General features: G+C 25.5%; 2 protein-coding genes across 4 annotated transcripts in view; one reads left to right on the top strand and one right to left on the bottom strand.

Annotated features, from left to right (window-relative positions):
- LOC108558584 (MAP kinase-interacting serine/threonine-protein kinase 1-like) overlaps nucleotides 1-12246 on the bottom strand; it is a 38449-nt gene extending 26203 nt beyond the window's left edge. The window contains exon 1 of the mRNA XM_017915546.1: nucleotides 12183-12246. The gene's annotated coding sequence lies outside the window, so the exon portion shown is untranslated. The remainder of the gene's footprint in view (nucleotides 1-12182) is intronic.
- Nucleotides 24-22739, top strand: LOC108558585. Of its 3 annotated transcripts, XM_017915548.1 has the most exons (4): nucleotides 24-200; nucleotides 22357-22417; nucleotides 22486-22587; nucleotides 22658-22720. In XM_017915548.1, exons 1-4 carry the CDS (start codon nucleotides 43-45, stop codon nucleotides 22667-22669), a joined length of 333 nt encoding a protein of 110 aa, XP_017771037.1. In that variant the 5' UTR covers nucleotides 24-42; the 3' UTR covers nucleotides 22670-22720. The 3 variants fall into 3 exon arrangements, 2 of the variants coding, with proteins under 2 accessions (XP_017771037.1, XP_017771036.1); XM_017915547.1 differs by having other exon boundaries at nucleotides 22357-22595; nucleotides 22658-22739; XR_001890910.1 differs by lacking the exon at nucleotides 24-200 and having other exon boundaries at nucleotides 22244-22417; nucleotides 22486-22595; nucleotides 22658-22739.
- Nucleotides 22740-27474: the final 4735 nt, after the last annotated feature.

The raw sequence follows: 27474 nt of genomic DNA, 5'->3' as shown, positions 1-27474 counted from the left end.
CACCAGGACCGGTAGAAAACAGTCACGTAGCCACGGGAGGAGATGGATCGTGGGGACGGCGCAAGCTCCGTTCTCCGGTCGTACGATGATGCGACGTTGCCGATGTCCTCGTTCAAATACGCAGTCGACGTAGGAAAAAAACACACACGTACGGACGGATGGACCCGTGTGTTTATGCAGGAACAGTATCATAATATTTGGTGAGAGACGCACTCGCTTTTACGTAACACCATTCCGGTTCGACGAGCCTTGCACTCCTTTCCTCATCAATTCTTTTTATTTTTATTTGAACAGTTGGCAACAGAAATTTGCATTACTAATTTTACATGTCTATGGTATTTTCAACTTATAGGTTTTTCATGATTTCAGTTGGTAGTTGGTTTGACAAGTATTTATTGTTAATAACTTAGTTTTGGTAAAATTGGTAATGCCAACAAGAAAGTATATAATTCACTTGTCAATTTCCATGATTTTTTTTAGTTATTTATATGTATTTCCAATTTATAGGTTTTTCAAATTTTTCAAGATGTCAGTTGGTGTTGGTTTAACATGATGTTTTGTTGATAACTTAGTTTTGGTTTAATTAAAATTGGTAATGCCAACAGGAAATTCCTTTTTTTTTAATAGTTGGCAACTTAAATTTGCATTACTAATTTTACATGTCTATGGTATCTTCAACTTATAGGTTTTTCATGATTTCAGTCGGTAGTTGGTTTGCCAGGTTTAGTCTTGGTAAAATTGGTAATGCCAACAAGAAAGTATATAATTCACTTGTCAATTTCCATGATTTTTTTTTAGTTATTTATATATATTACCAATTTATAGGATTTTCAAATTTTTCTTGATTTCGGTTGGTGTTGGTTTAACATGATGTTTTGTTGATAACTTAGTTTTGGTTTAATTAAAATTGGTAATGCCAACAAGAAATTCCTTTTTTTTTAATAGTTGGCAACTTAAATTTGCATTACTAATTTTACATGTCAATGGTTTTCCCAACTTATAGGTTTTTCATGATTTCAGTTTTTTATTTATAACTTAATTTTGGTGTAAGTAAGTAAAATTGGCAATGCCAACAAGAAAGTGTACACTTCCATTCCTTTTTTCTAATAGTTGGCAACTTAAATTTACATTATCAATTTTACATGTCAATGGTTTTCGCATCTTATAGGTTTTTCATGATTTCAATTGGTAGATGGTTCGACAAGTATTTTTTGTTTATAACTTAATTTTGGTGTAAGTAAGTAAAATTGGTAATGCCAACAAGAAAGTATAATTTACTTGTCAATTTCCATGATATTTTTATTTACATATATGTATTTCCAATTTATAGGTTTTTCAATTTTTTCAAGATTTCAGTTGGTAGTTGGATTGACAAGCATTTTTTGTTTTTAACTTAGTTTTGGTCTAAGTAAAATTGGCAAGGTAATTATTTATATGTATTTCCAATTTATAGGTTTTTCAAATTTTTCATGTGGTTCATGAAAATTTCAGTTGGTTCTAGTATAAATATATACTTTTTAGTTATTTTCATGACGTCAACTCTTTTATCTATTTATTTTTTGTATGTGCCTAGTTGGTAATAGCAGATTAAAAACATTTTTCATTATTTAGGTTAATTCTGCTTTTGTTTGTTTCAAAGTTAATAATTTGTGTCAATAGTTAATTCCATTAATGCCAACTTATAGATATTTAAATTTTTCATATTTCTTCCTGTCAACTTTTAATGTTTTGTGATAATTTAAGTTGGTAGAGCAATAATCAATCATTTGATAGTACTAAAATGTAAACATACAAATATTGTAAGAACTATATGATAATGAAGACAAAGAAATAGGACACAAGTCTTACTTTTAGACTTCTTCTGTCAATGGTGTTTCCAACTTTTATTTATCAAAATTTTCATGAATTTCAGTTGTTGGTATTACCAATTTTTTAGTTATTTATATCTTTTACGATTTTAGTTTTAAAAACATAAAAAATGTTAGTTAGGTTGATTTTATTGGAATCATGTTTTGTTATAACTGGGAATTTAGATTACCAATTTTACTTACTTACAATAGTTATTTATGTCATTATGCCAACTTATAGATATTTTAATTTCATATTTCTCTTTCAATCAAGTTTAAAATTTTCTGATAATTTAAGTTGGTAGAGTATTAAAATCGTTTGACAGTACAAAGTAATTTTGTTTTTAACCTGTCAACATGTATTTCTTTATTTATTGTATTTTTCATGATTTAACTAGTTTTTGAAAGATAATTAAGTAACAAAATAGGTATATTAATGTACACTTTAATTACACCCTTATAAATCATCAATATTATTATAATAATCTGTCTAAAATGAGCAATTTACATAAGTCTAATAAGATTTTTTATGTAATTTTTACTGTATATCTCGAAAACAGTAAAGTTCTTAATATGTGTTAAGATTACATTAGAAACGTCCGTACGTGTCTGTTTCCTATACTTTTGATACAAATACTGTTACATAATGTTAATTTATTACAAATTTTTCGAAGAAAACATAAACTCGTCTAGACGTTTTTTTAATTAGTGAATAAACGCGTACGTTAATTAGATCATCTAATATGCAAATTAAAGATAAAACCTTCCAAAATACCAAAATTCTGGTATTGTCTAGTTTTAGTAATAAACTTGTTTTAAGTTTAGAATCACAAATTTTCCAATTATTTCGTTTTTTTTTATATAAAATAGATTTTTTTAAAAATTAATTTGTAATATGTTATATATTTACTATACGTCATTATATATTTGTTTTCAGTTTTAGTTGTTACGTACACTTTATATAGAAATATTTGCTTTAGTCATTTAGCAATGTCATAGCAATTGTTTATATGCAAATATTACAGTAACCATAACAACTTTATGTATATCTCATAATAATTTTAGGTTAAATTGCTGTTTGAATAATATCTCTTGCAATTACATTAAGTTTACAACGAAATTAGAAGTTTATTATTCATCATTAAAGGATAAAAAATCTACATCATAAGTGAGTAATCAAGATGATATAAATGGAATTTCCAAAGATTTATTTTTCATAATTTAGAAAAAAATTCTATAAAATTGTTATTTTTTTAAAATATTACATAAATATTTATTTAATTAATAAATATGAAAATTTATTTATAAATATATTTTTTTTCTCTCTACTTATTTCCATATTAATGCAACCTTTCGCTTCAACACGTTCACGTTTTCTATACAATTTCCATTACCGACAACTCAAATTAATTCACCTGTTCATTAATTTTAATGAATACAGAGCATATTCAAATCCGTTTATTGTTCTTCCACAGCCACATGCATTATGCAAACTAGAAGATTGACTATCATTTCTCTACTTTACTTAATAGGTGTGTTATGCCCATGAATAAAAACTACACTAAAGATTAAAATATGAAAAAAAAAATATGAAATGAAATTTACTTTCATTAATAAAAAAATATATGTAATGTAAAGTTTAATTTCATAATTTGATTTTCAATTTATTAGAAAAATATAAAGTTTGCTTAAAATATTTTCAAATTTTCTATAAAGTTTTTATTATCAAATTAGAAAAACGTAATTTTCATGCGAAATGTACTTTTTTTAATAAAAAAATGTACATTTTAATTGCATAATATTATATTTCAGTACAATTAACTTGTAAATTTCATAAACAAAGTTTTTTTTTTAAGAAAAAATAAAGCACAAATATTTTTAAATTCACTCTAAAATTTACGTTTTTTTTTAATATTAAATTAGAATTTTTTTAAATTTTGATAAGTGAAATGTACATTTTTAAAGCAAAAAAAAATAATATTTACTGTAAATTTTTTTAATAGCAAGTAAAATTGCAAATTCTTTCAAAAAGTAAAAATATTTTTATTATTTACTTTAAAGTTTATAATATGATGTTGACTTAAGTTTACTATAAAAATAAACAAAATTGGTAGGCAAAAAGGTTGAACACATAAATAAATTTAAAAATCAATTCCTTTATTTATACTTGAACTTTTATTGCACTGATTTTTGCATTTTTTTTATAATACTATTATTGTTGTATTTAAAAATTTTGTTAGTCTAGTCGATCTAATCTAATCAAACAACAATGCTGTTTCCGTAGATGATTTGATTTGATGAACGAAAACAACGTTTTATATATTTATATAATTTATTATTGTACGAATACGAGAGATCATTACGATTTAAATTACTCTCATTTCATAAATAAACTTTAACCTTGTTTTCCTACTAAAATTTATTTATAAATCCTTTGATCATCAATCGAACATCATTTGTATAATAAATTTGTTTTTTTTATAAAAACAAATGTAACAAATATTTGTTATTAATTTGTGTTTTTTTTTTAATATTTTGATAAAATTTTCAGAAAATATTGAAAAATAATCGATTTTTTTTATAATATTATTATTTAGTACTAATTATTACAATTAAACATAATTATTAAGTTGAATTTATATTTTAAGTTGGTATTATTGATTTATTTAAATAAATACAAAAATTAGTTGAAAATTTAACTTTTCAATTTTTTTAGGTTAAGTTTTGTTTTCTACAAATTGTATTATGAAGTGATTTTCATTAGGTAATTTGTGTTATGAGTGATTTGAAAGAAAGATTGTGTAACTATTTTTTGGATTTGACACTTTACGTCAAATGTCACATATATTTTTTTTTAATATTTAGGTTGGAATTCTAAATTTAGTATAAAATTGATGTAATATTTGACTTTTTTTAACTGTCATTATATAGATTGAACCTATAAAGACTGTAAAAAGAGATTGCATAACGATTAGAGTCTGATTTCACAATATTTTTTGTATTTTATCATTATTTAGTACTAATTATTATAATTCAATTTAATTAATAAGTTGGTATTATTGATTTATTTAAATAAATACAAAAATTAATTGAAATTTTGATATTTTAGGTTACTTTTTTTTAAAAAATTGTATTATGAAGTGCTTTTCATTACATAATTTGTGTTATGAGTGATTTGAAAGAAAAATTGTGTAAGTATTTTTTTAGATTTGACACTTTACGTCAAATGTCACATATGTGTTTTAAATATTTAGGTTGGTATTGTAAATTTAGCATAAAATTGACGTAATATTAGTTGAAAATATTACATTTGAAATTTTGTAGGTTAAAGAAGGGATTTTCATTCCCTAATTTATTTTTTTGGTTTTGACACATTACATCAAATGTCACATATTTTGGTTAGTATTGTAAATTTACGTAATATTTGACATTCAATGTTTTTGAACTGTCATTATTCAGATTGAACCTAGTAAACTAATTTCTTTGTAGAAATAACCTATATACTTATAGAGAGCAGCTGAAGACTTAAAAGAGAGTGAGATTGCGTAACGATTAGAGTCTGATTTCACGAGGGGGAACTTGCATAAAATATGTTACGACCACTTGGAAGAGAGGCGGATTGAAGGTCATTCAAACGCATTAATTCCATTGTGATCTACTGCATTTACCGCAAAGATTGCAACCGTAAGGCAACAATAAACTTTTATTAGTTTTTCAACCAACAATTATAGATTTAATATGATGGATCATTCAAAATAAAAGAAATATAAAAGTGTTATTTTTCAGAAGCTTTTCGTTTTTCCATTCATCGCTCTTTCCTATCCGTTTCGTTTTGTTTCGTTTCCAAAAGGGAATTATGCAAATTGTCCTTTACAATCGAGAATAACAGCTAAACCCTCTGGTGCAACTGCATAGGAAAAGGAGGGAATGAAAGAAAGAAAATACCTGCTATTTTTTTTCTTGTCCGAACTTGAAAATCACGTTCATACGTGTTCACAATTGCATTTCAGAAGTGCCACGTCACATCAATTCAATTGAATATAATAAATAAGTTCTACACAAAATAAAATTCTCATTTTAAATTAATGTTTTCATTTAGCAAAACGTAACCCAATTACGTGTGATTCACTTATAAAAAAATAAAATTAAATAGTTGAATAGCCTAATGCGATAAAAGTCATCTTCCTACTTAAGTCATTGAAACTAAAACGAGAACTTTCACCTAAACTCATTAAGTCAAATAGAATATTTATATTGAGTCACGGACATTTTCTGAGCACGCTACGAATCTTACTTATTGTAATAGTTACAACTTTTTACGTACTGAAAATTATTCTCACTAAAGGTGTCCCAAAATTAACACAATATTTAAATTTGCCGCCATTTGTGCAAAGTGTTGGTAACCCCAAAAAAAAAACCAATATTTTTTCTAGATAGGGGACGGTAAGCTATATAAGTTTGGGAAACACTGATTTGAATTAATGATTTTCAATTTTGAAAAATTTATTAAAAAAATTATATTTTGTGTATTGGAATTTATTAAAAATTGTAGTCAATTTTGTGTGATTTTTTCGTTTTCAAATTTTACTACTTTTAGCTAGAATGTCTACATTTTTAGCCTAATATAGTTTTATTCAGAGTTGGTGGAAGATCACAGTTTATACAAAAACCGGTTTTCGAATCTCAACTTTTCTACAAAACCGTTGTTTAAACCGGTTGTTCTTGAAGATATTTTGAAAATTAAGATATTTTGAGCCTTAATTCATTATGAATTTTCTATTTGTTTCAAGCGATTTTGTATCAAAATGTTAATGTTTTCATACAAATAATTAATTTATGTTTATATTTTTCATCTAGGATCGAAAACCTGTTTTTAGTATTAAAAAACCGAATTATAAACATTTCTTCAAAAAAAAAACTGTTTTTTAAAACCCTAGTCACTTTCGAGTATGCAAATAATAACTTTGTTTATAAGAAAAATTGATTATTTTTTTGAGTAAATCAGTCAAATGTGTTCGAAGATGCGATCTAAATTGGGAAATAAATATTGAAAGATGGATTTCCTTGCAAAATTGAATCAATTTCCTTCTACCCACCCGTGTCTTCCTTTAGGTAAGTTTCAGTCTGTTTCGAGCAAACTTTGATTAAGGGTAAAGTTACGTTCGCGCAACAAAACCGAAGTCTCCAACGATCGTCATCATCTTCAACTCATAATTAATTGGTGTAAGTTAGAAACAATTTTAATTAAATGTAATAAATCGAAAACTTATATAATTTTACACGTTTTCCATTATCATAGTTTCTTTATAAATATTTATTTTATATTGAACTATTTTTTTTAGCAAAAAAATTCTTCATAAAATGTATAACTTTATTTTTATATTTAATAAAATAATGGTTTTTAATTAATTCTTTAGATTAAAAATAAACAATAAACACTACTTTTTTTATATTTCGCAAAAAAAACCAAAGTTTTGTTATCAACGTTTTATTTTTGTCGGTTCTAATTTTCGCGATGCTATTGACCTTGAATTGTTGGCAAATAAAGTCAATCATCGTTCAAATTGATTAGTTCAACTCAAGGTCAAGCAAATCCACGTGCTTGTTTGCGTTTTCAACCATTCTTTCGTTGTATCATTAACGAATCGTTTAAACGATCAATCAAATTCAATTTGGTTAACAGAAAAATTTGATCATGTTTTATCGAAATATTATCGAAAGTTCGCATCTGTTGTTCGAGTGTGTAAATTGTGTCCTTGTATTTTTTTTTCACGTCAAAAATTTTTGCCATTGTTTACAAAAATGTTCGCGAACAATTATCGCGGATAACGATATGTGTTTTTTTATACGAGATCCACTTTATCCGAGATATTAGTTTGCTGTACTATCGAGTGTTTATGTATTCTTTTTTTTTGTCAGGTTCAATTAGCGCGAAAAAAGCCTAGAATTTGTGTGGAATAAAATGGAATAGTTGCATTAATTAATTTCATTTTGTTTACATTTTTTTTAAGTATTTTCACTATATATTGTTTCTGATAAAGATGGATTCATCGAGGTTATTGAATTCAATGACTTTCATATAACTGTCAACAAAATGTCAATTGAAATTATCAGTAAAAACGTCAATACATTTGTTCAAAAGTTGTATCATTTAGGATATAGATTTTATTAAATTGCACACATCAATAGAAATTGACGTGAATTATAATTGTGTCATAAAGAATTTAATAAATTTCTCACAATTATCTATAAATACGTCATTTTGAATTTGACAATCAAATGACAATCAAAACGTCAATTATAATAGTTCAAAGGTTGCATCTCATATCAACTTGCACACAAATATTTAACATCAATTGGAAATTGACAATCAAAACCTCAAATAGAATTGTTAATAAATCTAAAATGCAAGTGGAATTGATAATTAAAACGTCAATTGTCTAAAAATTGTCTCATCTGTTAAATAAAGATTAAAATCTTTCGAACAATTGTTAATGAAGACGTCAATTAGAACTGTCAAACATAATGTCAAATGAAAAGTCAAATCTGTCAATTTCAATTATCAATAAAAACGTCAATTATATTTTTTTAAAGGTTGGATTATTTAGGATATAGATTCTATTAAATTGCACACATCAATAAAAATTGACGTGAATTATAATTGTGTCATAAAGAATTTAATAAATTTCTCACAATTATCTATAAATACGTCATTTTGTATTTGACAATCAAATAACAATCAAAACGTCAATATAAACGTCAATTATAATAGTTCAATGGTTGGATCTCATATCAACTTGCACACAAATATTTAACATTAAATGGAAATTGACAATCAAAACGTCAAATAGAATTGTTAATTAATCTAAACGTCAAGTAGAATTGATAATAAATACGTCAATTGTCCCAAAATTGAATCTTTTATATAAAGATTAAAATCTTTCGAACAATTGTTAATGAAGGGATCAATTAGAACTGTCAAACATAATGTCAATTGAATTGTCAAATCTGTCAATTTCAGTTGTCAATAAAAACGTCAATTACAATTGTTTACAGGTTGGATTATTTAGGATATAGAATTTATCAACTTGCACATAAACATCAATTGGAAATTGTCAATAAAAACGTCAATTTGCATTGTTAATCAGTCAATGAAAAATCGTTAATTGGAATTGTCAATCTAAGCGTCAATTGGAAACATCAAATTGAAAATCAAAACGTCAAATAGAATTGTGAATGAATCTAAACGCCAAGTAGAATTGATAATAAAAATGTCAATTGTTTCAAAATTGAATCTTTAATATAAAGTTTAAAATCTTTCGAACAATTGTTAATAAAGGCGTCAATTATAACTGTCAAACATAATTTCAATTGAATTGTCAAATCTGTCAATTTCAAGTGTCAATAAAAACGTCAATTATAATTGTTTAAAGATTGGATTATTTAGAATATAGAATTTATCAACTTGCACATAAACATCAATAATAACGTCAATTGGAAATTGTCAATAAGAACGTCAATTTGAATTGTTAATCAGTCAATGTAAAATCGTTAATTGGAATTGTCAATCTAAGCGTCAATTGGAAAAGTCAAATTGAAAATCAGAACTTCAAATAGAATTGTTAATGAATCTAAATGTCAAGTAGAATTGATAATAAAAACGTCAATTGTCCCAAAATTTAATCTTTTATATAAAGATTAAAATATTTCGAACAATTGTTAATGAAGGGGTCAATTAGAACTGTCAAACAAAATGACAATTGAATTATCAAATCTGTCAATTTCAATTGTCAATAAAAACGTCAATTATAATTGTTTAAAGGTTGGATTATTTGGGATATAAAATTTATCAACTTGCACATAAACATCAATAATAACGTCAATTGGACATTTTCAATAAAAACATCAATTGGAATTGTTAATCAAAACGTCAATTAGATTTGTCAATAAAAACGTTAATTGGAAATTTACGTTTTTGACGGTCAATTCGAATTGTCAAATAACTGTCAGCAAAAACAAAATTTGGAAATTAAAAAGGAAACCGTCAATTGGACTTGTCAATGAAAAATCATTAATTAGAATTGTCAATCTAAATGTCAATTGGAAACACCAAATTGACAATCAAAACGTTAAATAGAATTATAAACGTCAATTATTATTATTATTCAATACTTGTGACTTCTAAAAATTATTATTTATTAACTTATAGACTACTTATAGACTACTAACAGGAAAAATGTTAATTGGAAATTGTCAAGCAAAACGTCAATTGGAATTGTTAATAAAAACGTTAATTGGAATTGTCAATCTAAATTGAATTGATAATAAAAACGTCAATTGTTCAAAGATTGTCTCATCTTTTCTATATAGCTTAGAAATTTTCGAATAATTGTTAATGAAGACGTCAATTAGAACTGTCAAAAATAATGTCAATTTCACTTGTCAACTGAAGTGTCAAATCTGCTAAGTAACTAGTATAATTTTCAATTTATTAAAGATTGCTGAAGAAAGAATTGAAAGCAGATTTGAAGGTTTTTTAGTGAGGACATGGCAACGGTGCTTACTATGTGTTGTGATCCGATTGGCGTCCGTTGTGGTACTTTTCCACCCTCGGCTTTCGGTATTTTCCGCTCTTCGTTCTTTTTTTGTATGTTTCTCTCCTGCTCCACTGTTCACTTGTTTCCCCCCATCCTTCTGAGTTCTATATATGCGCAATAAAAAGTGCAGAGACGAAAAGGGAAGGGAATTGGGAACAAAGAGAGGAAAAAAAGTAAAACGAGAGAAACCCCTTCGTGTAGCCCCAGAAACCGTGTAATCTCCATCCGACTGCCGGCCGACCATTACGTAATCTCGGCGACCTGATGCAACGCGCTGGAAATGTTACGATAATTGCCACTAAATAATACATACCGGGTGATTCGTTCAGCAAAAATCGGATTGTTTCTGACTCACTTTCAATGATTTTCATCAATTTTCAAACTACTTATTTACACTAGCATTTTTAACGTAAACTTGTTAAAAGGTCGTAAAAATAAATTGAAAACATCTGCAGTGACCTTAACATAACTGCTAAATTATTGTTTTCCAGTGATCCGTGAAAAACAAAACTTCAGTCATAAATCATTTATATTCTATTTCTGAAGTAATTTCAAGTATTTTTTAAATATCAATAATTAGGATAATTTTGATGCTCTAATTTATAAAAAAAAAACAATAGTAGATTAAAACTAACGCAATTTTTAAAGAACATCCAGAATGTAAGTTCCGATCACAAATTTCTATAAATGTTATATAAAAAGCGTTTAATTAAAGAAATTCAGTACATTCTAAGATTAATTAACAAAACTATTAACAATATTTGAAATCAATATCCAGTAAATAAGTTCCAATTAAATTAAATTGTTTTCAATAATTAAGAGTGTAAATTATATTTAATATAAATTAAACTGCAATTAATTAAATTTTATATTTCAATAAAAGAATATAAAATTCTTACGTTTTTTCTTGCTTTTCGTTTTTCTTTTCCTTAAAATTATTGTAAACAAGTTCTCAATGTCAGTTGCTTTTAATAATATTATCTGGACACGTGCATAATAATACTTCGTCGTGATTGCGTGTTCAGCATTGTCCACTTCAGCAAATGTATCATCTTTCACGTAAGCGAAATAACATTTAAATTAGTGAACAGAAAGAAAAAAACATAAGAAGTTAAAAACGAGTTTACATACAACAATTATTGGATAATGTATAAAAAAAATCGATTTTTTTTATTGGAAATTTTGATTGATTTCATTAATGTTGTAAGTTGTACCCCAAGGAAATGTACTTGGAACAACAGTGAAAGTAGCAATGACATGAAAATAGTTGTAGGTTCTTTATAAAAAGAAAATGTTGATTAATTATAATAGTATTTATTATGACTTTATTAGTAACAAAATCGGATGTACCCCAAGGCTGTGTACTTGGGACTACATCGAATTGGTATTGATTTTAACACAAAAATGTTATGTAATTCAGCTACAATTTTAATCAGTATTTATTTTTTTATTAATGTACCCCAAGGCTGTGTACTTGGGACTATAGTAAGTTATTAATTCAATGAAAACATAATTTACTTGTGAGAAACTCAATTGTATCAAGGTACAACAGAAAAATTAATATTATATCAATTTTTGAAAAGAAACGTTTCGAAAGCAATTATTGCTGCGTCTCATAAAAAAAAACTATGTTGTTTACAGTTTCATTAAAAAAAGCAGATAGTTAATGTGTAAAAAAATGTTAATTATAGTAATTAGTCATAAATAATATTTGTTTTCAAAAGTAACAATTACTAACCGTTATCGTAGTCGTGAGGGTCTCTGTCGATTCTTTTAGTTTTTCGAATTTGAACGTCTTTTCCCTGCAACAACAAAAAGAAACACAACAATATAGAAACATTTGTTTTTAAATTAGTAGAAACATATTTGAAAACTTAGTTTTAAAATCACTTTTTTGCTATTTTTTACAAATAAAATTTAAGACATTACAGACACACTTATTGTTATTCATTTGATATTTCTATTAAGAAAATTGTTAAAATATGGACAACTTGCAATTAATTGTCCTTTCACTTCTTTTTCTAAGTAAAATTAAAGGCATTACAGACGCACCTATTGTCATTTATTTGACATTTCTATTAAGAACATTGCAAAAAATGGACAACTTGTAATGAATTGTTCTTTCACTTCTTTTTCTAAGTAAAATTACTGGCATTACAGACACACCTATTGTCATTTATTTGATATTTCTATTAAGAACATTGCAAAAAATGGACAACTTGTAATAAATTGTTTTTTCGCTTCTTTTTATAAGTAAAATTAAAGGCATTACAGACACAGCAATTAAGAAAATTAAAAAAATAAATCTAATAACTGTTAAATATAAAATTTTTTGAATGAAACAAGAAAAGCTCGGACTTTTTACATAACGTAAACACGGAGAAAAATATTATTTGTTTGAAACTCGAAATGCGCACGTTTCTTTACTGTGTTTATACACTTTTACTACATTATTTTCAACATTTTTATTAGTAAATCATCGCTAAAATGAAGAAAAAATCAACAACAATGAAAATTTTCGTTTTTTTTTTTTGGTTAGGTCTAAAGTGCAATTTCCTATATTCCAATAATAGACAACCTTCTCTGTATGGGATAAAATGAAAACTCGAGTTTCTTCTACTAAAAATAACCGTTTTATTATGTATTTTATAATAACCATAAGTTTTTTATACAACTTATTTTTTCATAGAAATAAGATTATTTAGAGAAAACTGCCTTGAGGTACACCTAATTATTTCATATACCAATTATAATTGTTAGATTTTTTTGTAATGATTTTTCATAGTCAAACATTTCATAAAATTTCATTTATTCCATTTATATTACATCAGAAATATATATAAATTTATATTCGGATTTGATCAAAAATCGATGGATGAAACCATAAAATATAAATTGAGGTTCATTCAAATTTCTGTTAATTAATTAATACGCAAATTGGTTTATCAATTCCGCAACTTTACGTGAATTTAAATATATAAAAGTGTCAGAATCTTTGGTTATTAAACCAAAATCAATCATATTAAAATTGATGAATGATTTACTTAAAACCAAAATAAAGTCAATTTAGTATATGAAGAAAATGTTGTGTTTTCTACATGTGTATTAAATATAGAGTATTGCGTCAGAAAACTGGACGTTATTGCATCACATCGAGGAAAATCAATAATATAAAAAGTTTGCTTAATATATTTTAACTTTGAGAAATTATGGTTTCATTTCATTGAATCTATTACAATTATTTGTTTTGTTGAATTACTTTAAAACAATTTGCATGGTTTTACATGAATTTTCATTGTATTAACGTTTATTGCGTCAGAATTTATGACTCCGAAAATAGAATAATCTAAAATTAATTTATCAATTAAATAACGTGAAATAAAAGTTTTGTTTATTGTTTTATTACGTGTTTTAATGCAATTAAATAAATAATTAGACATGTAATTAAAAATAAGGTAAAAATATTTATTTCTCCATTAATTTTTAGAAAAATTTCAAAAAATTTGTAGAAATATTTCAAAGATTTTAATCTTTTTTTAAAGTAAACTAAATCTAAATATAAAAGTAAGTTTCTGCTTTTATATAAAGTAGTAATTTTTTACTCTATGTAAAAAGTTGTTTTTTAATACATTTCGACACAATTTTCTTATATTTTCAAGTACAATAATCGATCAAAATTTCATATTATTTTAAGAATTATAACACAACTATTTTAAGAAATTACATCATAGCAGAAAACGGAATGTAAACTCCAAATTACAAATGCAAATTGATTAAATTAAATTTATGTTTTTATATAAAGTAGTAATATTTTAAATAAAAATATGTAAAAAAAAGTTAAGAATTTCATCACAATTTTCTAATATTTGTTTTCAATTTCAACAAAATTCGATCAAAATTTCATTTTTTTAAAGAACTATTAGACAAATATTTTAAGAAATTACATCATAGCAGAAAACGGTTTGTAAACTGCAAATTACAAATGTGTATCGATTAAATAAATTAATTAATATTTTTAAAAAAAATCCGTTTTATTTTTCATTTTGGCCTATTTTTCTAGTACAAACCTAATATATCTAGAATACATAAAAAATAAGACATTTTAGAGTAAATTTATGTTTTTATATAAAGTAGTAATGTTGTAAATAAAAATATGTTAAAAAGATTGCTTTCAATTTCAACAAAATTCGATCAAAATTTCATTTTTTTTAAAGAACTATTACACAAACATTGTAAGAAATTACATCATATCAGAAAACGGACTGTAAACTCCATATTACAAATGCAAATCGATTAAATAAATTAATGAAATTTCATAAATATTTTCAAAATTATCTGTTTAAACTTGTTCTAAAAACACATCGTAAAACGCGCCGTTTCCCCAAAGTCCCTTACGCAACTCGAGCTAGAATTTTCTCGCTCTCGTAAATCGTATACTATTCATTATTAAATCCAACGAAATTCGTGAAATTCAAACGAAATTGATTCAAAATCTGTTGCAATTATATTTGTTTTTTGCAAAATCGATTAAAAATGATTGTTATTATCTGTAAGATGAGTTCGTTTTAATATAATTTTCAAACTTTTTTTTTGAAATTTCTATCTATAAGCATTTTGCTGTATTCTAAATATATTTCGAGATTATTGACCGCAAAGTAAGTTCTTCCATGTTGGAGCTGCCTGCGTTGATCCACTTAAATGATTAGATAAGAAATGGCGAAATCGTAAATTCACTCTATTTCCCTCGAACACGAAAATTACAAATAAAAACATATGAATTATATTGAAGTTTATATTGAAGTAAATCATAATTAAATTTCATACTAAAATGTTAAATTTATAATAATTATTATTTTTTTTATCATAAATTTTATTTCAATGTAGAAATAACAAAGAAATTAATCAAGAAATTAAGCAAGAAATATTTGTAAATGGGTGATAAATCCCAACTAAACTTATCGTATTATATCTAATTCGCTTCAAAACCCTTAAAAATAAAGATATTACTCATAATAATCAATCAATAAAAATTATTAAAAAAAAACTTCCTCATGCAAAATATGATCTAACTCCAAAGATAGAGAAAAAGTTAAGCAAGAAATATTTGTAAATGGGCATCCAATTGGCATCAAAACCCCTTACAAATAAATATATTATTCATATAAATCAATCAATAGAAATTACTTGAAAAAAAAAATCTTCCTCTTGCTAATTATGATCCAAGTCTAAAAATAGAAAAAAAAGTCAAGCAAGAAATATTTGTAAATGGGTGATAAATCCTAACCAAACTTATCGTATTATATCCAATTGGCATCAAAATAATGATATTACTCATAATAATAAATCAATAAAAATTACTTAAAAAAACTTCCTCATGTAAAATATGGTGCAACTCCTAAAATAGAGGATGACTAATCATTTTATGGATTCGTACACCTTTCATTGCATTCTACTTTTTTTTATGTTATTAACGATGATTCATGTATTTTTGTACAAATAAATTTATTTATAAATAATAGAATCACAATAATATTGTTTTACGAGTGAAAATAAGTAAGGGATTTATTTTTATATTTATTTTCTTATATTTAGGTTAGGTTTAAGCAAAACAAATAAAACTTTATTCATTATTCCCATGATGCAATTAAAAAAACAAAAGCTAAATTTAGGAACATAACCTAATTTTAATGAGATGATACAAAATTCCGTCTGTAAAATTAATAATTTTGTTTCCAATTGAATAAAACATCAAACAATTGAATAAAACACTAATTTCGCAAAAAAAGTTTCCTTTTTATTCGTATAATTCATATTAAGACAATTTTACTTTAATTAAATATTTTTTTTATAATTTTTCTCATATTTTCCAAAAAAAAAAACCAAAATAATAAATTTACAAACTAAGTTTTTCTCAAATAATTTCAAGATTTTTTTTTAATACTTTCTGCGATTTTTCATTCAAATAATACCATTAATAATACCACATATTTCAATTAATAATCTACGTTTAAATAAATATAATAATTAAAATCATTCGATTATTTTATCAGTTGAAAATTTTTCATGAATCAACAATAATTTACATTAAATTACACAAATTAAAAACAACTTTGTTGGAATAGTAGAGAAGTAAACATATTTGTTTTTTTGCATTTTATCATTGAAAAATTACGTAATTACGTAAAAATTACGTTTCCCGCATTATTAAACGAATTGCGTTTCAATAAAAAGAACAGTTTATATAGGAAACATTGAAAATTATTGTTATTATAAGAATCCAGACGTAAAAGTTTAATTTACACATTTTTATCATCATCAACACATTCTTCTAAGATAAGATCCGCAAATATTTGCGTAACAGCACTGAAGTAACCTTAAATAAAAAAATAATAATCAAGAGCGCAAGAACAATTAATTTTTTATACAACAATTTAAAACAATTGTAATTATCAGAAGTTTATTGGAAATAAAGGGTGTCCCAAAATTAAAGCAAGATTTGAATTTGCCGCCATTTGTGGCCCAAAAAAAACAAATAATTTGACACTTTACTAAACAATTTGACACTTTTGGGACACCCTTTACATGTTATTGTTTTTGTATTATAATGAATGTTAATGGAGAAATATTTTTTTTTTTAAATATTTGAATTTTGAAATTTGTTTATTTTTTGCTCAAAAATATTACATTTTTGATAATTTAGTCAATTGATTAATTTGAGTAATGATTTTTAATAGACTTGTTATCAATTACAAATAATTAACTTAATATTTTGTATATGTTCTGTATGCATTTGGTTGATTATCAACCAAATAGCTTTAGAATTATATAAACATTTGTAACTCAATTTATCCCATTCAAAGTAATATCTGCAACATATGGTGCTTAACTTTCATAAACTACATCTTATATAAATTATTCAATTAATTGCTCTACTATTTAAGCATTTTTTCTGTTTCGTTAATTGTTGATAATAAATGTAATTAATTGATTAAAGTGTTGATTTACTATTGCCTTGCATAAAACATACATTTTTTTTATTAATTAAAATAACTAGTAACTTCATAATCTCAAATAGTATTATTATCAATAATTGTTAGAATCTGATTGTCAACCACAAATTCCTTCAATTTATATCAAAATGTCAAATCAGTTACATATTTCATTAATTAAACTCTATTAACTTCATAATTTCCAATAATATTAGTATTAGTAACTGTTGGGAGGTTTCCTGTCAACTCAGATTATCAACCAAAGATTTTCTTCAATTATCTCAAAACGTCAAAAAACGAACAAAATCTATTTTTTTCATTAATTAAAGTCTATAAACTTCATAAGTTGTTATAATATTAGCATTAATATTTGTTACAAAGTTTTCTTTCAATTTTGTTAAAAAATGATCAACCACGAATTTGTTTAATTTATCTCAAAACGTCAAATAAAATATAAAACATACATTTTACATCAATTAGAGATTAGAAATTTCATTATTTCCAACAGAATTCTATCTAAAATTGTTAAGAGGTTTTATATCTAAACCTGATTATCAACCACGAATTTCATCAATTTATCTCAAAACATCAACTACAAAACACAATAGAAAATTCCTCCATTGTTCATTACATAAATATTAATAGATCAGTTATTTATTTACCACGGAGTTTATAATAAGAAGGGCATAATATTAATGAGCTTAAGAATTCCCAACGTTTGTATCTTAAGAAATGTCATGCATACATAATAATAACAATAAATAATGCATCGATTAGAAGCGTGAACGTGATCCGAACAGAACGCAGTTTACCCGCATTATATAGATTATATAAAGGCCATTACGAGCGACATCCAACAAGATTTGTACTAGTTTAAGTAACGGGTTTCGTAAATAAACATTAATTAAATGCTTCTTTTGACGTACGTGCCTCTCAAAATGGAACTCAATTTACACATGCATACATATTTTTTTTCTTTCTTTCTTACTTCTTCATTTTATTTTCGTCTTGTTCGTTACATTCCTCCCGAGGCAACGATAAACAAAAAAAACTTGTACTCGCTCTGTATTCAACTGATTCTGTAATTTCTAGAGTAATTGCAAGAAGTCAATGTTTTGTGTGCAGATATTCCTTCGAATTTTGTTCTTAGAAACGCATTCTTTTGATGTTTAAGGGCAGGTGGGATCTATCAAAAAAGCGATCGTATTATTATTGATGCGCTCTAAACAGGAAACAGATGGAGTTTAATTTCTAAGAATTTTTTATGGAAACTTTAGAATATTTTTAATCCGCTCGAAAAATCGCCATATCTCAGTCATTAATTAACATTACGCAACAATGGTTATATCAAAAGAAGCGTAATAGAAGGCAGCTTCTGATGTAATCATAAAATATAATATTTTTTTTATATTTTTGAAAAATTTTAAAATTTGACAGCTTATTGCAAGAAAACCATAAGTGTCTCAGATCTGATTCTAGGCTCATTCGAAAGGCCGTAATTTTATCTTTAATTTACTTATATAGTGATATAATTCGCATTTGTGGTAATTGAATAATTAAATAAAAAGTGAACACTTAAACAAAATTTGAAAAATTGCAATATCTCAGTCATTAATTAACATTAGGTAACAGTGCTTATATCAAAAGATGCGCAATTTAATACTGTTTGTTATGAAATAATAAAATATATTAAAACATTTACAGTTTTCATGTTATATTATAAAATTTCAAAAAAAAAAGAAATATTTTGTAAAATATTGTAAAAAAAAATCGTGTTATTATTGATGCGCTCTAAACAGGAAGCAGATGGAGTTTAATTTCTAAGAATTTTTTATGGAAACTAGAATATTTTTAATACGATCGAAAAATCGCCATATCTCAGTCATTAATTAAAAATTACGCATCAACGGTTATATCAAAAGAAGCGTAATAGAAGGCAGTTTTTTTTATATTTTTTTTAAAAATTTGAAAATTTTACAGCTTATTACAAGAAAACCATAAGTTTCTCAGATCTGGTTCTAGGCTCATTGGAAAGGCCGTAATTTTATCTTTAATTTACTTATATAGTGATATAATTCGAATTTGTGGTAATTGAATAATTAAATAAAAAGTGAACACTTAAACAAAATTTGAAAAATTGCAATATTTCAGTCATTAATTAACATTAGGTAATGGTGCTTATATCAAAAGATGCGCAATTTAATACTGTTTGTTATGAAGTAATAAAATATATTAAAATATTTACAGTTTTCATGTTACATTATAAAATTTAAAAAATAAATGAAATATTTTGTAAAATATTGTAAAAAAAATCGCTATATCTGTGTATTAAAGTAATACAGAGTTCAGGTCAAGTGTTGAAATGTGAACTTTTGTGAGTGTTCAGAAATTATGTAAGAGCGAGCGAATCTATTTAAAAATCACGATCGTATTTTTTCTGTTTCCTTCGTATCTTTCTTCGTGTCTGTTCCTTTTTTTGCTTATTTTCTCCAACATCGTTGGATACAATCCGTGTAATCCATATTCAATTCCACCTCGGCACTCCTTCATTTACGTGCCGATATTTAAGTCGCACAAACAATCGTCGTGCGACGTTGAAATCAATAAAGTTTAAGATTCGAATAAAAGGAAAAAAAAATAAAATAAGTAAAAAGGAAAGTAATAAACTATTTAATGCTCATATAAAACGTATAGAAAATGCATTAAATGCATTTTGTATTATATAATGAGTCATTGAAATGTTGTTAATAGTTACATGACATAACAAAAAAAGATTTTTTAAAAAAATGTTATTTTTTTCTTATTTTATATATGTCTGATTGCATAACAGAAATGTTATTAATAATGACGTGGCGTTAAAAATTCAATTGAAAATTTTGCCTTACAAATCTAACAATTGAATATTGAAATGAATGATTGATAATAAAATAAATGAAATGCATTCGTTTTTTTTTATATCTTTGTTTGAGGAATAAATTGAATAAAAATAAATGAAAGTGTTCATGGATATCCATTTTAATGGAGGAGAAATAGAAAAAATGCAAGTGCAGGTCAATAGCGTATTGTATTTGGAAAACAATGCAATCATAGATTCATGGTTCGAATGCACTCAAGGTTTAAATAAAATACAGCAAAAAAACAACAACATTTTGAGTTAATAAAAAGTAATATTATTATTATTTCATATTAAACTGTGAAAGATTCAGTGAATAACAGGAAAATTATTGAGAGAAGTGTGGATGTAGATGGAAAGGTCATTGTCCTAACACATTGATTATGAATGAGGTTGTAAGGAATAACATTAGTAAAAAAAGTAATGAATCGTTAGGTTTCATTAACGAAATAAAAGTGATTTTACAAATTGTTAATTATTGATTTAATTAATGAAATAAAAATAAATTTAAAAGTTAATTCATTGTAATTCTATTTTATGATAAATTCACTAATTTTATTTTCAGTGAATGAAATAATGGAAATATTTAATTGTCAATAGCTGTCATGTGACGTCAATGACAACTTATGAGAGACAGCTTTACATAAAATAAAATTGAAGTAGTTAAAAAAGTGTTCATTTTTTATCTCTTTATTTTTTCAAATACCAATATTATATTTCTAGAATTAATTTGAATTCTATTTTATGTTAAATTCTATAATTTTATTTTCACTATTTTCTGAGTGATTGAACTAAAGGGATAATTAAATTGTCAATAGTTGTCAAAAGTACGTAAACGTCACATAAACGTCAATGTCAAATGTCTGATAGTTTTCATTGCTATTATCAATCATTTGACGTCAATGACAACTTATGAGAGACTGCTTAACCTAAAATAAAATTGGAGTAGTAAAGTTTGACATAAACATCATTGATAAAAAAAGTTGATTGTTAATCAAGTATAATTAATTAATTGTAAATCAATCTTCTGATTAATTATCTAATTTTATTATAGGTTAAGTTTTCTCTCTGTCATCTGATTAAATATATGTAAATTCACTAAAGAAAATGTTGAATTATCAATGGCTGTAAAGTAGGTAATGATAAACGTCACATAAATGTCAAAGTCATTTTTTTGATACTATTGACATTTATGCAATGACAACTTATGAGAAGCAACTTAACCTACAATAGAATAAAAGTTAGCAAAAATTGAAGTAAAATAAACGTCATACATTATACATTTATCAAATTATGTACTTCATTTATATATAGATGTGTCATTTTATATGTCCATAATTATTTAAAAAATGGCAATATTATCTTAATTCCTAGGATTAATTCTAATTCTATTTTCTGATAAATTCTCTAATTTTATAATTATTTTATAGATTAAGTTGTCTCTCAGTGAACTTCACTACTTTTTTTTAAAGATTGAACTAAATGGAATATTGAATTGTCAATGGTTGTAATGTAGATAAAGATAAACGTTAATGTCAAATGGTTGATAGTTGTCATTGACAATTATATGAGAGACAACTTAACCTACAATGAAATTTGAGTAGTGATTGACTTCCAATAATGTCACTGACAAAGATTTATTAATACTAATACAATATTTTACTTTTATACATAGATGTCTCATTGTATTATATAAATGTCAAAACAAATATTTGACAGTTGTCATTGACATTTACGTCATTAAAATTGGAGTTTTACGTCATTGACAAAAAATGTTTATACTGGTCATATTAATAAGTTCATTAAAACAAAAAACAGTTCAACATCAAAGTTTAAACACTTTCTGGAATATTTATTATATACTAATCTTCGAATCTACCGAATAAATACGTGCGTGTTCGTTAGTTTTCCGGGAATTTCCAATTTACATTCTTCAATAAATAAATTGATCTAAATTTAGAATATGTAAAAACCACCCATCACGACGACGATTTCTCTTTAGTATAATATAACAATTTCGTTTGGAATAGCGAAAAACCATCCCGGATTCGAATGGGGTCTAAGAATAGGTGGCGCGTGTTGGCCGATGTGGTGAGTAGAAGAAAACGCATTCTAAAAATAAGCTTGATATTGAATCCTTCTCTCCTCCTTCGGCGAAGTCGCGGGGGTCTCCGACACCAGTGTTGTACCATTGCAGGGGAGTCTCCGACTTCCGTGTCTCAGGCCGAAATAGTTCTGTCCGTGTGCATCGTCGTTTTTATGTAAGTTTGTAAGTATGTATGTGTCTAAGCTCGGGGAAAACCATTGACCTCCCCGATTATTTTTAAACAGAAACACTATTGAGGCTCTGCCAAAGCCTCAGCCAAAATCCCGATACGAAAAACCATCTTCTATATACCTACATACACGAATCTACACTATCAATCAATCGAAGCATTGGAACAACTATAAATAAATTGGATCCAAAAGGAATGGATCGATCGATGTATATATTTCGTTGATTCAACTAGTATTTCGGTCGTTCAGCTCAAGAAACATGATGAAACATTTACTTTAGGAAAATTAGAAATGTTGTATTCATTAATTAAAAAATATTCCTATTGTTATTCCTACAGATTTGTCATTTTTCTAAATTATTGTCAAATTTTTCGAGACTTCAATTTTTTATTATTTTATACAATAATAACTGTAAAACTTTTGTTAATTAATTTATATTTACATCAGAAAAAATATTGCGTAAGGATATTTAATGTTTGACATTTTTCAAATTTTGTCATGTCTTCATATTTTATCTTATTATTTGATAACTATATTTGTCACTTACAACATAGAATATGCAAATTAAAGCTAAAATTATGGCCTTTCAATGAACCTACTTTCAAGTATGTGACATTTATCATTCTTCTGTAATCAGCTGTCAAAGTTGAAAATGCAATGTCTTCCTATTTCATTTACTTAGACTAGACATCAGATTTTTTATAAATGCTTTTATTAATTAGTTTTAATTTTAGTTTTTATTACAAAAAAAAATGTAATACAAAAAAAAAACAAATAAAGATTTTTTGAAAACACAATTTATTTTTTATTTTTTTTATATTAACTGAAAAACTACAAAACGTAATACATATTTTATATTTACATCAGAAACGCTTTTTTATTATGCATCATCTGATATAACTACTGTTATGTAATATTAATTAATTAATGAGAAATTTTTTGAAATTTTTCATAATTTAAAAAAATAAATATTTTTTTTTTTAGTTTTCTATTACGCAACTTTCGATAATATAACAATTGTTACATAATGTTACTTAATGACTGAGATATGACGATTTTTAAAATTGGAATTAGCAGAATGTACTAGAATAATACGAATTTCGTAAGTGAATCTTTTCGAAATCTTGAAATTCATTTACACGTTTTCTTAATCTTGCTTTCAGGATTATGATTGTGTGAAGATGATAGTGTATTAAGAGAAGTACGTACTTTCGGATCTTCGGTCAAAGGTGAGATGATTAACGTAAACTGTGAGGAAGAAAACAATATGGATTACCAATACAATCAACATATTTCATCAGAAAACATCAGGGAAACATGCAACATGTTTTCGTTTCCTCTCGCGTGATGCAATTGATTCACTTCGTCTGACCACATCCAAACGTATGTATTTGTCACAGATAAGATTACGTTTATATCGCATTTTCAATGTTTATAATTTAAATAATTGCAAAAAAAAAATGATGCAATTCACCTTTTGCTTTAATAATAATAAAATGATAAAAACTTGCACAAATCTGACGTAAATTTTATGTTGACAAAAAAAAATATAATTTGATGCAATACATTGTTTTTGTCTGTAATTATTTATGAAATTTTGCAATAAATATTATGAATAATAATGTCAGTATGAATACACAAAAACATCACTTTAAGTTTTGACTTCAAAATTTCAGTAATTTCAGTTTGGGACAATTTATAATTTCCATTTACACTACAATTTTTGATTTTCCAAAAGATTTTCTGTCGCTTTTCCTAATAGGAATTTTAGCTCTCGTTTATTTTTAGCAAACTTTAGTCTGTGTCTGCACGTACGAAACGTGTAATGCGCGGATTTTTGAATTGCGATTCGCATAAACGTTATTTATATAATCGAGCATTTTCCAGACGAAACGACCAAAAAAAAACAAACAAGAAAACGCAAGTAAGAAAGAGAAGGACATAAATTGAAAAGTCAAAGTTTTTGCGTCTCACGGTCGCATTGCCAAAGACGCATTGTTTACCGTATTCCAAACAGTTGACACCTGTCAGCCAGCCACGTGTCATTCTCTGGCGCGAAATTCAAATTCTATCATTTCGCAAAACTGGTATAGTGTAAGGTAGCTTCATTCATTTGAAAGAAGCGCCGTTTCCGCGTTGCTTTTCCAAAAGCGATTTCAATCAAATGCGTCGAGTGAAAGTCCGTTTTTCCTGGGAGAAACAAGCCGGCTGGACGCAATTAGCGAGAAAGAAAACAATGATCGTGTTAAATAATTAAACATACTCTTTTTTATCCTTGAAATCGCTGCCGCATTTTTATTCATTACGTTATAAACACATAATCTGCATAGTTTATAGAAATCGTAATTAGTATTTAAATCGATACAATTAAATAAGTAAACGTGTTACGAAAAATTGCAATTCTTATGCAACGTCAAAACTGTCAATTATTTCTAATTAACGTCATATGTTTGATTTAAGGTTAAATAAATTGAACAAAAAAACAGTCACAATTGTTATGTAATGTCAAAACTGTCAATTATTGCTAATATTTAAAAAATATTAGAAATTTTTCAAAAACAGAATTTATTTTTTATTTTTTTAATTTAACTGAAAAAGTACAAAATTTTATACATATTTTATATTTACATCAGAAACGTTTTTTATTATGCATCTTCTGGTATAACTACTGTTATGTAATACTAATCAATTATTGAGAAAAATTTAAATTTTTTCACATTTTTTCAAAAAAAAAAAAAACACAATTTTTTCATATCGACTTTTCAAAACCAATTCCTATTACGCATCTTTTGATTATATAACAATTGTTACATAATGTTACTTAATGACTGAGATATGACGATTTTTTAAAATTGAAATTAGCAGAATGTACTGGAATAATATGAATTTCGTAAGTGAATCTTTCCGAAATCTTGAAATTTATTTACACGTTTTCTTAATCTTGCTTTCAAGATGATGATTGTGTAAATATGATAGTGTATTAAGAAAATACGTACTTTCGGTGAGATGATTAACGTAAACTGCGAGGAAGAAAACTGTCAATTATTTCTAATTAACGTTATAAGTTTGATTTAAGGTTAAATAAATTGAATATATAATCAAAATTGAATGAAACGTTGTGTAAATAACCAAACTTTCCTGTCAATTATGAAGTATTAATTTGCTATCATTACATAAAAACACAAATCGCCAATGGAAACTTTTTTTTTACTATTTTTGGAGTGCGACGAATGTCAATTTAAGTGTCCAAGACATCAGTTAAACAACAGAAACAAGAAACAGTTGCAATTATGATGTAACGTCAAAACTGTCAATTATTTCTAATGAACGTCATAAATAAATTTGATTCATTTTTAAAGTAATTTTAATTTTAAGGTTATATATTTATAACCAAGTTTGATATTGACATTTCGTCGTTATAACCAAATTTGCTATTAACTTTTCATCGTTATAACAGAATTTAATTGAAACGTTGTGTAAATAACCAAACTTTCCTATCAATTATGAAGTATTAATTTGCTGTCATTAGAGAAAAAACAAACATTTAAACACAAATCGCTAATGGAAACTTTTTTCTTCCTTTGTTTCGGAGTGCAACGAATGTCAATTAACGAACGAAAAAAAAATGCAAGTCAATTCAAGGCATCAGCAAAACAATTCGACGAAATCTGCGAAGATTGCAATTATATTTTTGCATCAAAGTCAGCTTAAAAACTTAACTTAAGATGTGTTTATATAAACGGAGATTCAATATTTTCTTATTGTTTCCATTTCTCTAATTAATTATTATTTTTTTTTTATTTGCAAATTTTTACTTATATTACTTTAAATTTTATTAATACGAAACAAAATTCTTAAATTCATTTAAAACAAAAATATGAAATTAAAATTTTTCATTTCCATTTTTAAATTTGACAATTTGCTGTAAATATTTTTGTTTTCAATTACATAACTTAATTATAGAATTATTCTAAATTACATTGAAATTATGTGTATTTCAAGTTACATGACAAAGCTTGGAATATTATAATTTTTAACGCACGTGTTGTAATTAATGTTCGAAATTTCATCATCAAAAATATAAACAATATTATGCAACATTAAAATTTAATTTTCAAGTTCGTATAAATTATTTTTATAAATTTATGTTGACATCACATTTCTTAAATAAAATGTTAAATGTAAATGAAAACTTTTCCATTCGAAACATTGTTATGCAGTCACAGACGAATTTACGAACAACAATTTCCAGTGAATCTCGCCATGATCTAATCTCCAAGTTCATCTCTCCAAATTATTCCACTCGGTATTAATTGGCGTACCAGAAATGGAAATTAAAGACAATTTAAATAATACTGTTATATTTATGATGATTTTATTTTGTAGCTCAAAAGAAAACACGTTTTTGCGTAGGTTGAACAATTTTCAAAATAGAAAATAATTGTGATAATTTATTAAGTTATTATAATTATTATTACCACTTTTAGAAGTATCCATTTTATGTATAAAAAATTTATAAAAATATGTGTTATATCAATTTATTGCTCAAAAAAATGGCTTCAAATGTTTAAAAGATAAAATTGAAAGGTGAATTAGCCTTAAAATTAGGAATGAATGAATTCGAAATATAGTTTTTTTTTAATTATAAAACATTGGTAAAGCAGACATTGAATTGATGAAAGATTTATGTAATGTAGATATGTTTACACGTTGAATTTTATTTGTAGGTCAAGAGTTTACGTTTCGCGTAGGTTCGACGATTTCTAAACGTACAATTATAGATCAAAACGTATAAATAAACAAAGAAATTTGTTAACTCAATAAAAGTTTGGAAGGTTCTTACTAATTTGAAAGTCGTGAAAATTGACATA

The sequence above is a fragment of the Nicrophorus vespilloides genome, unplaced genomic scaffold (genome assembly GCF_001412225.1).
Source record: "Nicrophorus vespilloides isolate i.1.1-1 unplaced genomic scaffold, Nicve_v1.0, whole genome shotgun sequence".
NCBI lineage: Eukaryota > Metazoa > Arthropoda > Insecta > Coleoptera > Silphidae > Nicrophorus > Nicrophorus vespilloides.
This window is presented reverse-complemented; position numbering and strand designations above follow the sequence as displayed.